The sequence below is a fragment of the Bombina bombina genome, chromosome 2 (assembly GCF_027579735.1).
Source record: "Bombina bombina isolate aBomBom1 chromosome 2, aBomBom1.pri, whole genome shotgun sequence".
NCBI classification, from domain to species: Eukaryota; Metazoa; Chordata; class Amphibia; order Anura; family Bombinatoridae; genus Bombina; species Bombina bombina.
The window spans coordinates 1,249,068,254-1,249,080,456 of record NC_069500.1 but is presented as its reverse complement, the minus strand read 5'-3'; the positions used below and the strand labels follow the sequence as shown (position 1 = coordinate 1,249,080,456).

Sequence of the window (12,203 nt, the reverse complement as noted above, 5' to 3'; positions counted from 1 at the left end):
GATCCTGCTCGCTTCCAGCTGCTTTCCGGTTATTGCAGTGATGCCTCGATATGGAGGCATCCTGCAATAACCTTTCACGGCCATCCGATGCTCTGTGGCCCTCTCTGCACCGGACATCGATGGCCGGTATCGTTGGTGGGTGGGAGCCGGTGTGGGAGGTGGGTGGCGGCCATCGATGGCCCTGGTCATGTGGAGGGGGACGGGATCGTGGGCGGGTAAGCCCGGGGGGGCGCTGGGGCGCGCGCACGTGCACGAGGGGGGGGGCGCGTGCACGGGGAGGGAGCGGGTGGGAACCGCTACACTACGGAAAAAATGTGTCAAAAGTAAATAATAATAAAAAAGCCCTTAGGTGTGATGTAGGTGGGGGGGGGGGGGGTGATTGAGCTACACTACAGAAAACATTTTTAAACAAAAATAAACATTTGATTGTTCAAAATGGGTACTGGCAGACAGCTGCCAGTACCCAAGATGGCCCCCAATAAGGCGGAGAGGGAGGCTTAGAGAGCTGTTTTGGGGGGGATCAGGGAGGTTGGGGGTTAAGGGGGGGATCCTAAACACAGCATATGTAAATATGCTTTTTTTTTTTTTTTCTTAAAAAAAACAAAAAACTTTTATTTTAGTACTGGCAGACTTTCTGCCAGTACTTAAGATGGCGGGGACAATTGTGGGGTGGGGGAGAGAAGGGAGCTGTTTGGGAGGGATCAGGGGGTGGGATGTGTCAGGTGGGAGGCTGATCTCTACACTAAAGCTAAAATTAACCCTGCAAGCTCCCTACAAACTACCTAATTAACCCCTTCACTGCTAGCCATAATACACGTGTGATGCGCAGCAGCATTTAGCGACTTTCTAATTACCATAAAGCAACGCCAAAGTCATATATGTCTGCTATTTCTGAACAAAGGGCATCCCAGAGAAGCATTTACAACCATTTGTGCCATAATTGCACAAGCTGTTTGTAAATAATTTCAGTGAGAAACCTAAAATTGTGAAAAAATTAACGTTTTTTTTTACTTTGATCGCATTTGGCGGTGAAATGGTGGCATGAAATATACCAAAATGGGCCTAGATCAATACTTGGGGTTGTCTACTACACTACACTAAAGCTAAAATTAACCCTAGAAGCTCCCTACATGCTCCCTAATTAACCCCTTCAATGCTGGGCATAATACACGTATTGTGCGCAGTGGCATTTAGCAGCCTTCTAATTACCAAAAAGCAAAGCCAAAGCCATATATGTCTGCTATTTCTGAACAAAGGGGATCCCAGAGAAGCATTTACAACCATTTATTCTATAATTGCATAAGTTGTTTGTAAATAATTTCAGTGAGAAACCTAAAGTTTGTGAAGAAATTTGTGAAAAAGTGAAATTTTTTTTTATTTGATCGCATTTGGCGGTGAAATAGTGGCATGAAATATACCAAAATGGGCCTAGATCAATACTTTGGGATGTCTTCTAAAAAAAAATATATACATGTCAATAGATATTCAGGGATTCCTGAAAGATATTAGTGTCCCAATGTAACTAGCGCTAATTTTGAAAAAAAGTGGTTTGGAAATAGCAAAGTGCTACTTGTATTTATGGCCCTATAACTTGCAAAAAAAGCAAAGAAGATGTAAACATTGGGTATTTCTAAACTCAGGACAAAATTTAGAAACTATTTAGCATGGGTGTTTATTGGTGGTTGTAGATGTGTAACAGATTTTGGGGGTCAAAGTTAGAAAAAGTGTGTTTTTTTCCATTTTTCCTTCATATTTTATAATGTTTTTTATAGTAAATTATAAGATATGATGAAAATAATGGTATCTTTTGAAAGTCCATTTAATGGCGAGAAAAACGGTATATAATATGTGTGGGTACAGTAAATGAGTAAGAGGAGAATTACAGCTAAACACAAACACCGCAAAAATGTAAAAATAGCCTTGGTCCCAAACGGACAGAAAATGGAAAAGTGCTGCGGTCATTAAGGGGTTAAGGGACTCACGCTCAAATGGCGCCAAGTACATCTAGGGCGCCCATAGCGTTTACTTTACAAGACATGGCGGCAGTCATGGATAATACACTGTCAGCGGTATTAGCCAGACTACCTGAACTTAGAGGTAAGTGAGATAGCTCTGGGGTGAGACAAAATGCAGAGCATACTGACGCTTTAAGAACCATGTCTGATACTGCCTCACAATATGCAGAAGCTGAGGAAAGAGAGCTTCAGTCAGTGAGTGATGTTAATGACTCAGGAAGATACCTGATTCTAATATTTCTACATTTAAATTTAAGCTTGAACACCTCCGCGTGTTGCTTAGGGAGGTTTTAGCTGCTCTGAATGACTGTGATTCCATTGCAGTGCCAGAGAAATTGTGTAGACTGGATAAATACTTGCAGTGCCGGTGTGTACTGATGTTTTTCCAATACCTAAAAGGTTTACAAAAATTATTAATAAGGAATGGGATAGACCAGGTGTGCCGTTCTCTTCCCCTCCTATTTTTAGAAAAAACACGGGACTTATGGCAGACAGTCCCTAAGGTGGAGGGAGCAGTTTCTACTCTAGCAAAGCGTACTACTATCCCTGTCGAGGACAGTTGTGCTTTTTTAGATCTAATGGATAAAAAATTAGGTTACCTTAAGAAAATATTTATTCAACAAGGTTTTATCCTACAGCCCCTTGCATGCATTGCCCCTGTCACTGCTGCTGCGGCGTACTGGTTTGAGTCTCTGGAAGAGGCTTTACAGGTAGCGACTCCATTGGATGACATACTTGGCAAACTTAGAGCACTTAAGCTAGCCAATTCTTTTATTTCTGATGCCATTGTTCATTTGACTAAACTAACGGCTAAGAATTCTGGTTTTGCTATACAGGCGCGCAGAGCGCTATCGCTTAAATCATGGTCAGCTGACGTGACTTCAAAATCTAAGCTACTTAACATTCCCTTCAAGGGGCAGACCCTATTCGGGCCTGGTTTGAAGGAGATTATTGCTGATATCACTGGAGGAAAAGGTCATGCCCTTCCTCAGGACAGGTCCAAATCTAGGGCCAAACAGTCTAATTTTCGTGCCTTTCAAAACTTCAAGGCAGGTGCGGCATCAACTTCCTCTAATAATAAACAAGAGGAAACTTTTGCTCAATCCAAGACGGTCTGGAGACCAAACCAGACCTGGAAAAAAGGTAAGCAGGTCAAAAAAGCCTGCTGCTGCCTCTAAGACAGCATGAAGGAACGGCCCCCTATCCGGTAACGGATCTAGTAGGGGGCAGACTTTCACTCTTCGCCCAGGCGTGGGCAAGAGATGTTCAGGATCCCTGGGCGTTGGAAATTATATCCCAGGGATATCTTCTGGACTTCAAAGCTTCCCCCCCAAAAGGGAGATTTCACCTTTCACAATTATCTGCACACCAGATAAAGAGAGAGGCATTCTTACACTGTGTACGAGACCTCCTAGTTATGGGAGTGAACAGGAACAGGGTTTTTACTCAAATCTGTTTGTGGTTCCCAAAAAAGAGGGAACCTTCAGACCAATTTTGGATCTAAAGATCTTAAACAAATTCCTCAAAGTTCCGTCGTTCAAGATGGAAACTATTCGTACCATCCTACCACTGATCCAGGAGGGTCAATATATGACTACAGTGGATCTAAAGGATGCTTATCTTCACTTTCCGATACACAAAGATCATCATCGGTTTCTCAGGTTTGCCTTTCAAGACAGGCATTACCAGTTGTAGCTCTTCCCTTTGGATTAGCTACAGCCCCAAGAATCTTTACAAAGGTTCTAGGGTCGCTTATGGCGGTCCTAAGGCCGCGGGGCATAGCAGTAGCCCCTTATTTAGACGACATCCTGATACAGGCGTCAAACTTCCATACTGCCAAGTCTCATACGGACGTAGTACTGGCATTTCTGAGGTCGCATGGGTGGAAAGTGAACGAGGAAAAGAGTTCTCTATCCCCACTCACAAGAGTTTCCTTTCTAGGGACTCTGATAGATTCTGTAGAAATGAGAATTCACTTGATGGAGTCCAGGTTATCAAAGCTTCTAAATTCCTGCCGGGTTCTAAATTCCATTCCGCGCCCTTCGGTGGCTCAGTGTATGGAAGTAATCGGCTTAATGATAGCGGCAATGGACATAGTGCCGTTTGCACGCTTACATCTCAGACCGCTGCAACTATGCATGCTCAGTCAGTGGAGCTGGGATTACACAGATTTGTCCCCTCAACTGAATCTGGACCAAGAGACCAGGGATTCTTTTCCCTGGTAGCCATCTCGGGTCCATCTGTCCAAAGGTATGACCTTTCGCAGGCCAGATTGGACAATTGTAACAACAAATGCCAGCCTTCTAGGTTGGGGTGCAGTCTGGAACTTCCTGAAGGCTCAGGGATCGTGGACTCAGGAGGAGTCTCTCCTTCCAATAAATATTCTGGAACTAAGAGCGATATTCAAGGCTCTTCAGGCTTGGCCTCAGTTAGCAACTCTGAGGTACATCAGATTTCAGTCGGACAACATCACGACTGTAGCTTACATCAACCATCAAGGGGGAACAAGAAGTTCCCTAGAGATGTTAGAAGTTTCAAAAATAATTCGCTGGGCAGAGTTTCACTCTTGCCACCTATCAGCTATCCATATCCCAGGTGTAGAGCACTGGGAGGCGGATTTTCTAAGTCGTCAGACTTTTAATCCGGGAGAGTGGGAACTCCATCCGGAGGTATTTGCACAACTGATTCATCGTTGGGGCAAACCAGAACTGGATCTCATGGCGTCTCGCCAGAACGCCAAGCTTCCGTGTTACGGATCCAGGTCAAGGAATCCCAAGGCGACACTGATAGATGCTCTAGCAGCGCCCTGGTCTTTCAACCTGGCTTATGTGTTTCCACCGTTTCCTCTGCTCCCTCGACTGATTGCCAAGATCAAGCAGGAGAGAGCATCGGTGATTCCGATAGCACCTGCGTGACCACGCAGGACCTGGTATGCAGATCTAGTGGACATGTCATCCTTTCCACCATGGTCTCTGCCCCGGAGACAGGACCTTCTACTTCAGGGTCCTTCCAACCATCCAAATCTAATTTCTCTGCGGCTGACTGCCTAGAGATTGAACGCTTGATTTTATCAAAGCGTGGCTTCTCCGAGTCAGTTATTGATACCTTAATACAGGCACGAAAGCCTGTCACCAGGAAAATTTACCATAAGGTATGGCGTAGATATCTTTATTGGTGTGAATCCAAGGGTTACTCATGGAGTAAGGTCAGGATTCCTAGGATATTATCTTTTCTCCAAGAAGGTTTGGAAAAAGGATTGTCAGCTAGTTAAGCGTCTGGCAGATGTTCCAGACGTTCAGGCATTTTGTCAGGCTTTAGTTAGAATCAAGCCTGTGTTTAAACCGGTTGCTCCACCATGGAGCTTAAACTTGGTTCTTAAGGTTCTTCAAGGAGTTCCGTTTGAACCTCTTCATTCCATAGATATCAAACTTTTATCTTGGAAAGTCCTTTTTTTGGTAGCTATTTCCTCGGCTCGTAGAGTCTCCGAGTTATCTGCCTTACAATGTGATTCTCCTTATCTGATTTTTCATACGGATAAGGTAGTCCTGCGTACCAAATCTGGGTTCTTACCTAAGGTGGTATCTAACAAGAATATCAATCAAGAGATTGTTGTTCCATCCTTGCGTTACACAATCTGGACGTGGTCCGTGCTTTAAAGTTTTACTTACAAGCTACTAAAGATTTTCGTCAAACATCTGCTTGGTTTGTTGTCTACTCTGGACAGAGGAGAGGTCAAAAGGCTTCGGCAACCTCTCCTTCTTTTTGGCTAAGAAGCTTAATCCGCTTAGCCTATGAGACTGCTGGACAGCAGCCTCCTGAAAGGATTACAGCTCATTCCACTAGAACTGTGGCTTCCACTTGGGCCTTTAAAAACTGAGGCTTCTTTTGAACAGATTTGCAAGGCGGCGACTTGGTCTTCGCTTCATACTTTTTCAAAATTTTGCAAATTTGATACTTTTGCTTCTTCGGAGGCTATATTTGGGAGAAAGGTTTTACAGGCAGTGTTTCCTTCCATTTAAGTTCCTGCCTTGTCCCTCCCTTCATCCGTGTACTTTAGCTTTGGTATTGGTATCCCACAAGTAATGGATGATCCGTGGACTGGATACACCTTACAAGAGAAAACACAATTTATGCTTACCTGATAAATGTATTTCTCTTGTGGTGTATCCAGTCCACGGCCCGCCCTGTCATTTTAAGGCAGGTAATTTTTAAATTTAAACTACAGTAACCACTGCACCCTATGGTTCCTCCTTTCTCGGCTTGTTTTCGGTCGAATGACTGGCTATGACAGTTAGGGGAGGAGCTATATTGCAGCTCTGCTGTGGGTTTCCTCTTGCAACTTCCTGTTGAGAATGAGAATATCCCACAAGTAATGGATGATCTGTGGACTGGATACACCACAAGAGAAATAAATTTATCAGGTAAGCATAAATTGTGTTTTACAGACATATAAGCACACACACACACACATATATATAACCCTTTGCAGTCAAATAGCTAAAACATTGAAAAGCATATTTATGTAATATTCAAGTGCTTAACTGTATTTTTAATATTTCATGTCGGGTAAGTTCACTTGAGAAAATGCAATTGAGTTTGCGTGTGAGTAAGGGTGTAAGTTTTTTTTTTTTTTCCCCCCCCACTTTCCGTGCTCCATTGAAGTCTATGGGGGTCACGGTTGCAATATTCTAAGTTCGGCTTTTTTGCGCGTGCCTTTTTTCCCCGCTTTCCGTGCTCTATTGAAGGCTATGGGAATCACGGTTGAGATATTTGAAGTTCGGCTTTTTTGCATGTGTCTGGTTAGCGCTTGTGAGAACACTTTTTACTTTCAACTTGTAATGCACGCACAAAAAAGTTTCCATATAGTGAAGTTAACGCATGAGCAGAAGTGCAAACAACCGATCGACTCATTATGTAGCCCTGTATTGGGTAAAACTGTCAGTTGATAACAACATAATTCTATATTCAAATAATATTACAAATAGATTAATTGAATAATCATATAAACATAAACCCTATGTGGGATTTATATTAGCACTATCTTGTAAATAAAGTTTTCTCTTTTATATAAGATGATTTAACTTATCATTTGAAACAATTCATTTTCCATCTCATATTTTAGCATAAAAATCCATGATTTGACCGAACTGAAAGAAATGTACGCCATCATAAACTTGGATGATGAAACTAAAGGTAACCTATATTTTATTAGATAAAATATTTTCCCCCCCAGAAAACTATGTTCTGCTATATTTATCATATTTCATATTTATAAGTATCATGAATAAGGTTTGTAAATCTTGGCTTTTAGAATTTACCCCACTAATTGCAACTCATGTTTCTTCTAATTTTATTCTCAAATTTGTTTCTAAAATGGGGCATTTTAAATGTATTTATTTTTTTCACAGATATTCATATGCTGAATAAACCAGAACTTTGTCCCTCTCCACTAAATAGTTGTCCATATCAGATTAATGCTGCAGGTTCAGCAGTACACAAATTTCCTGCTAGTTATTATTAGGGTTGCCTCCTTTTTCTCAAAAAATACCGGCCATTGGTTAGGGTGGAGGCACAAAAGAGGCAGATTAACTAGATGTTTAGCTTTAGGTGTTGGCACACACAGTATACTGCATTTCGAATAAAAAAAATATATAAAAATAAAATTTCTGTAAAGGTAGTTTGAATCCTGGTAAAAATCCTGTACATTGTGTCCATAAGTGGGACCGCAAGGATACAGATACTCTATATGCCAAAAAAGAAAACAATTCTAGCAATACTACATTTTAAGCCTAATTTGCCTTGAAAAAAAAAGATAAATTCATCCTTATCTATAAGGTTACAAACTGAAATAATGAGGTGTTTTTGCCTCAGTCACATTACTCACTGTGAGTGACTGAGCCTGTGCTTACCTCCCTCCCTTGACATACTTGGCGCCGGCGGCACACATGCGCAATTCGCACCCAGCACGCCATACCTCCCAACATTTCAAAATTTGAAAGAGGGACACCCTCCACCCAGGGAAAAAGTGTGATAGTGGTATATGTAGCATTCAAATTTGCAAAAAGGGACATTTTAATTCTGACCTCAAAAGGACAGTAAAGTTGAAATTGTTTTCATGATTCTGACAGTGTATTCAATAACTTTACAGTCTACAGCTATGTTCAAAATTGCTTCGTTCTCTTGGTATCTTTTGTTAAAGAGTAGGGTCAGGACCATTAATACACTACTGGGAGCTAGCTAAACACATCTAATGAGCCTTTGATAAGAGGCATTTAAGTGCAGCCACTAATCACCAATCATCTTCCAGTACTGCATTGCTGCTTCTGAGCCTACCTAGGTATGCTCTTCAACAAAGGATAATAAAGAAACAAGGCAAACTTGATCATAAAAGTTAAAAATAAATTGCATGCTGTATCTGAAAAATGTTTTGATTTTAGTATCCATTTAATGTAAGTCTATTACAATAAATATTTAAGTGTAATATTCTAATGGTAAAAAACATTTCATATGGCAGACAAGATGTAAAGGGGAAAATTTCTTTAAATATTTATAGTTCAGTGCTGTGAATTTGAGCTATCACATTTATATTCCTCTAATACAGAGGTGGAAATAAATCAGTATTGTGATTATTGCAGTTCACTATTAAAACAATATTGTACAATACTTCAAATACATTAATGAGCAATATATTATTGCTAAAGATTTTCCCATGAGGAGTTTGAGGAAGATGTTATAGCCAATAACACAAAATGTGCACAACTGACTTTTTATAGTTTCTTGCTGGGGTGCATAGTGCAGAATATATATAAAATATATATAAACCCCTTATAGCAGTATATGTATATACACCATATTACTATATATTTAGGGGGTAACATTACTCATAATAATACACCTGTATAGAAATTTAACATTCATTTCCATTACATATATGGAAGATGAAGATTTTGTCATGGAGGTAAAGATTTTTAGCCACTCTTTGTGAGTTAGGGTTGTGCCAATTTCTTTCTCCCATTTCTGTGTGTAGGAAGGGAGAGATAAGGTGTATGTTTGCATGAGTAGATGATGTGTGAATGATAGGAAACCCTTATTCAGAGTGTTGTGGAAGCATATGCTTTCAAAACTGGTTAGATTGCGTGAGAGTAGAGCTTTTTTTTAGGTGTTTTGTAAGGAAATCCGAGAGTTGTTTATATCTAAACCAATTAATGTGTTTGTTATCTAGGTAAGAGGTGATCTCTGATAGAGGTTTGGGTTTCCCATTTTGCATAATTCTGTGGCAGGGAGAAGATTTGGACACATGAGGAGTCGGGGTTGTTTGAGTGGGGAAGTCCAAATTCTCATTGAGGGAGGTTAGTGGGGAGGGTATTGTAGAAATATAATGATACTGTTTGATGAGTGTATCCCATAGTTTAAAAGTTTCTGTAGTGATTGCTGGGAGGTGTGCTGGTAGGTTTCTCCTTTTCAGGAGTAACCAGCATTTGCTGCCGAGATGGAGAAGTTGGATAGTAGATGTTCTAAGAGGATCCAATCTTTATGGGTCGAGTGTTTGCACTTGTGTACAATTTTAGTGAAAAAAGGCTAGTCTATAGTGTGTTAGATTTGGAATCCCTAGTCCACCCAATTCCTTGGGGCGGTAAAGTGTGGCAGTGGCTATGCGGGGTCTTTTGTGTTGCCGTATGTATAAGATGCTGGACTTTTAAAGGTTGTGGATTATTGGTTTTGGTATGGGGATTGGAAGGGTTTGGAAGAGGTATAATAGCTTAGGGAGAAGAATCATTTTGACCGAGTTAATCCTTCCTAGCCACGAAAGTGGTTTATTGTTCCAGGATCCCAGGAGAGCGTGTGTCATAGGAGATATGGCATTGAAGTTTGAGTCGAGTAATATGTGTATATGTGGGGATATATGGACACCTAAGTATTTAATGGAGTGGGGTTGGGTGCGAAAGTGGACTAGTGTTTGTATCTATTTGAGTTCTTGCGTGTTTAGTCCTATGGGTAGTAGTTCAGATTTGGTGATATTAATCTTGAAGTTAGAGAAGGTGCTGTAAGTTTGAAGTGTTTGCATGAGGGGAGGGATTGATAAGTTAGGCTGCAGGAGTGTAAGAAAAAGGTAATCAGCGTATAGGTTAGCTTTGTATTCCTGGTGAGCAATTCTAAGCCCGTGGATGGCTGTATTACGTCTAATATGGGAGACCGAAACCTCCATGGCAAGGACAAATAGTATGGGGGAGAGGAGGTATCCCTGTCTCGTGCCATTGAAGATATTGAATGGGTGGTATAGGGTGTCGTTTAGCTTAACTTTTTTGCTTGAGGGTTATTATAGAGGTAAAAGATTTTCCCTATAAAAGTTTGGTCGAAGCCGAATTGTTTAAGTGTTATTTGTAGGAATCGCCAGTCCAGCCTATCAAAGGCTTTCTCCTCGTCCATTGAAATGAATGCCGAGGGAATTTTGCTGGTAGCTGCATATTTCATTAAAAGGAGAATTTTGATGGTGTTGTCTTTGGCTTCTCTGTTTGGGGTGAAGCTGGCTTGATTAGTGTGAACTATTGATGGTAAGATAGTGTTGATGCGGGGGGGGGGGGGGCTAGTATTTTGGCGTACAGTTTGATATCTGTATTTAAAAGTGATATCGGACGAAAATTTGCTGGTGTATTAGGGGGTTTGCTTGGTTTGGGGATTACCGCCACTTGTGCTTCCAGCATTAATTGTGGGAAGGGCCTGGTATCTGTTACTTCATTGAAGAGTTGGGTGAGGTGGGGTGAGAGTATTAAGGAGAAAGTATGATAATATTTTCCAGTAAAACCGTCTGGGCCTGGACTTTTCCCGTTGTTGAGTGATTTGATAGCCGCAAGTAGTTCTAGTTGGGAAATGGGACTGTTGAGATTTTGAAGTTGATCTAATGTTATATTGGGTAATTGTGCATGGTTGACATAAGTTTTCATGTCTAAGGGAGGCTTGTGTACTGGTGTAGCTTTTTGAATGTTATATAGTGCAGAATTGTAATCGTGGAAGGATTGGAGAATATCTTTCATTGTCTTAAGGGTGGTTGGGGAGTGGACATTCCATAAATTAACATCCTTAAGGGGAGAGTATACTGTAAAATAGTTTTTCCCTTAATGTGTTTCCTATTCCTTTTTTTTCCAACTGCAGAGTATAAAATGTATGAGAATTTGCGTTTTAAAGTGAATGTCAGTTTTCAGCAATGAGTGCCCGGTTTTTAAAAATACTTTTAAAAACAGGGGTACTTTCATTGATGAAAGTTTACATTGCACCGGATTTGTAGAAATACTTACCTTTTACTTCTCCAAAACCGGATCGACGATCCCCTGCCTTCTTCTTCCGGCTGTACAAACACAGCAATGACGAAACCGGCTTCCTCCAATCACAGCTGGGCATCACGAGATGGACGCTCTGGGGGTAAAGCCATGATTGGAGAAAGCCGGTTTTGTCATTTCTGACGTCAGTACAGAGGAACTGAGGCTGGGATCGGCGATCCGGTTTTGGAGAAGTAAAAAGGTAAGTATTTCTACAAATTTGGTGCATTGTAAACTTTCATCAATGAAAGTGCCCCTGTTTTAAAAGTATTTTAAAAACCGGGCACTCATTGTTGAAAATTTACCTTCACTTTAAGGTTTATTTGTGTCCATTTAATAGCTTATTTTGTGTTTTGAAGCAACAACCTAATAAAATGGGTTGAACTTGTAGGTATAATCAGATCTCATTGCTTTATCACATTGTGTACATATACATGCTTCTTTATCTTATATCTGTCTGTAAACCAAAGACCAATACTTGGAGAGAACAATGGAAAATTAACATTGTATTACCTTATACCCCACTGGGAGTATAATTTCTTCTGCTGGCTGCGTTTACACAGCTTATCTATAGCTTGGACCTAAGGCCAGAATCTTTCAGAATAGGGGGGATACCACAAGCTATATGGGCTGAACATTTTCCGAAAGAAAACCTCAACAAACAGTGTTTCCACAGGAACAGGGAATTATGTGCAAGGATATGCAGATTAGCTCCAAATGGTTATGTGCATTTATATCCTTTGTGAGGATCCGAATGCAGAAGTAAGCAGCCGCTCGTTTCCCTGGATATTTTCGTAGCCAGATTGATTCCTGTAAAAGATCTGCACTCTAAGATTTAGATTTGCACAGATCTTAGAGGGGGAATCTTTTACAG

At 40.9% G+C, this 12,203-nt stretch overlaps 1 protein-coding gene across 1 annotated transcript in view; it reads left to right on the top strand.

Moving 5' to 3' along the window:
- The window catches only part of WDR19 (WD repeat domain 19), a 296,764-nt gene that overhangs the window by 54,501 nt on the left and 230,060 nt on the right, over positions 1-12,203 (top strand). Inside the window, exon 10 of the mRNA XM_053704050.1 lies at positions 7,138-7,208. Coding sequence (XP_053560025.1) covers positions 7,138-7,208 — 71 coding nt within the window. The remainder of the gene's footprint in view (positions 1-7,137; positions 7,209-12,203) is intronic.